This window comes from Cyprinodon variegatus, unplaced genomic scaffold (assembly GCF_000732505.1).
Source record: "Cyprinodon variegatus isolate N-32 unplaced genomic scaffold, C_variegatus-1.0 Scaffold58, whole genome shotgun sequence".
Classification (NCBI taxonomy): domain Eukaryota; kingdom Metazoa; phylum Chordata; class Actinopteri; order Cyprinodontiformes; family Cyprinodontidae; genus Cyprinodon; species Cyprinodon variegatus.
The window spans coordinates 499,798-501,635 of NW_015150511.1; the positions used below are offsets into that span (position 1 = coordinate 499,798).

The window sequence follows — 1,838 nt, forward strand, 5'->3', positions numbered from 1 at the left end:
AGATCTATGGAGGGTCTTACAAATATTCAATCCCTAAAATATCGGCCGGATTGGAGCAGGGGTTCTAGAGGAAACTTATTTGGAAAAGTCCTGAAATGATTCCATTTCTGGCCTCTAATAGCATTTTTGACTCCAATTAATTAAAGGCAGCTGCAGGGAAACTGGATTGTACAAACACAGCTCTGTGCTAAGGTAAGAACTAATACAGACCAGCACTTTTCATTTACTTTAGTGGATGAATTATTTTTCAAAATGTGTTTATAATCTATTTTTTTTTTTAATTAATATTTTAAATTTATTTTATTCCAAATTTTATTTTTATTTAGATTGAGTTTAACAATTTGAATCAATCACATCCTCTTCTCTTTATTTCTAGCCCAATACAAAAGCTTCTGACCAATAAAAATGTTGTTGCTAACGTCAAGCAATGGGACTGCAATGATGGCAGGAAGGGATCAACTCAATTGCTGCATTGTAGGTTTTTGAAAGCTGAAACCTGAATCCACCCCCTCTGTTTAAGGTTGTTTTTTCTTTCTTAACATAGATGGCTTCCTCCACGCCCCTCTCAAATCTTATTTCTGACATTTTGAACTGAAAAAGCTTCCTGGATGGAAAGTGAAACATCTTAAAACTTGGAAACAAAGTCCATTAGATTGTTTTTAACTTTTTTGCAATGACTACGACCTGGATGACTGAGAATCACCAGCAGATCTGGAAAAGAATGCATATTATTATCCTCAATCTGAACAATAGACATCTGAAAACTTGAATTAAACTAAAATAATAAAAAAAAAGGGTAGACAAATCGCAAGATAAAATAAGATTCAGTTTTTGAAAAAAAATTAATTTAAATTTCTGAAAAAACAAAGTTACTCTCACAACCTGTTTTCGATTAAGAAGGTTTTCAAAAGCTTTATATCTGGATTGCATTTTTTCACATTTCCATTTACAAATGTATTATCTGTCTGCAACAATAATGAGAGAAAATTAACATCATGCATGTCCTGGTGATGCAATGATGACTTTAATGCTCAAGAAAGCAAAAAGACAGTAATGTACTTGAGATTTTAAGATTTTAGATCTTTTATTTCTTAATTTCTTCCTTATTTATACACATTGCTGCTCTTTTTAAAAAGTTTTGATAAATGGACATGAAAAACAAATTAAGAGTCTTTGGTAATCTGATGCACAGGTGTTAATGAGAAAGTTTCTTCACAAAATATTAGTTAAGATGTACCACAGGTGTTGGATACATTTCCAGGAATACTGATTTTACTCACTGATATTCCTCCATAAATCCTGATCATTCAAAGACCTTTTTGTACCAAGAACCCTTTAATCCCATATCAGTTTTAAGAGATGATAAAAGAAACTTTCTGCTTCTTTGTACATAATTAGATGTTTGATATTGAACTGAAATGTTTTTAATTGGTTGCAGTTTGGAAAGTCTCAAGTTTATATATATATATTTTTAGAATTTCGTTTCTTTCCTTTGTAGATTTAAAAAAACTGCTCATTAATTAACCATTTGACACCGTTGATGAGCTGCAGGCTGATGATCTTGTAACTATAGAGCAATCAGAGCATGCTCAGTAGCGAGTAGAAAACCCCGTGATCTCTGGTTTAGAAATGTCTCTTTCATTGGAGAAAACGGCTCGGTCAATTCGAGAGCTTGGACTACCAACGTTCTGCAGCCAAAGTTTCCTGCAAAACACAAAAAGAGAGTTTGACTCATCAGCATTGTTTGTCTGAGAAACTAGAACTCTGATAAAAGTCTGAATCCCAATGCAATTGAATCCCAAGACTGCTGACGGATACTAAAACACCTACTCTATAGT

The 1,838-nt window shown here is 33.0% G+C and overlaps 1 protein-coding gene across 1 annotated transcript in view; it reads right to left on the minus strand.

The window, feature by feature from the left end:
• Positions 1-1,513: 1,513 nt before the first annotated feature.
• Positions 1,514-1,838, minus strand: part of LOC107082671 (acylphosphatase-2-like) — a 3,186-nt gene continuing 2,861 nt past the window's right edge. The window contains exon 4 of the mRNA XM_015371457.1: positions 1,514-1,704. Coding sequence (XP_015226943.1) covers positions 1,590-1,704 — 115 coding nt within the window. The 3' untranslated portion in view covers positions 1,514-1,589. The remainder of the gene's footprint in view (positions 1,705-1,838) is intronic.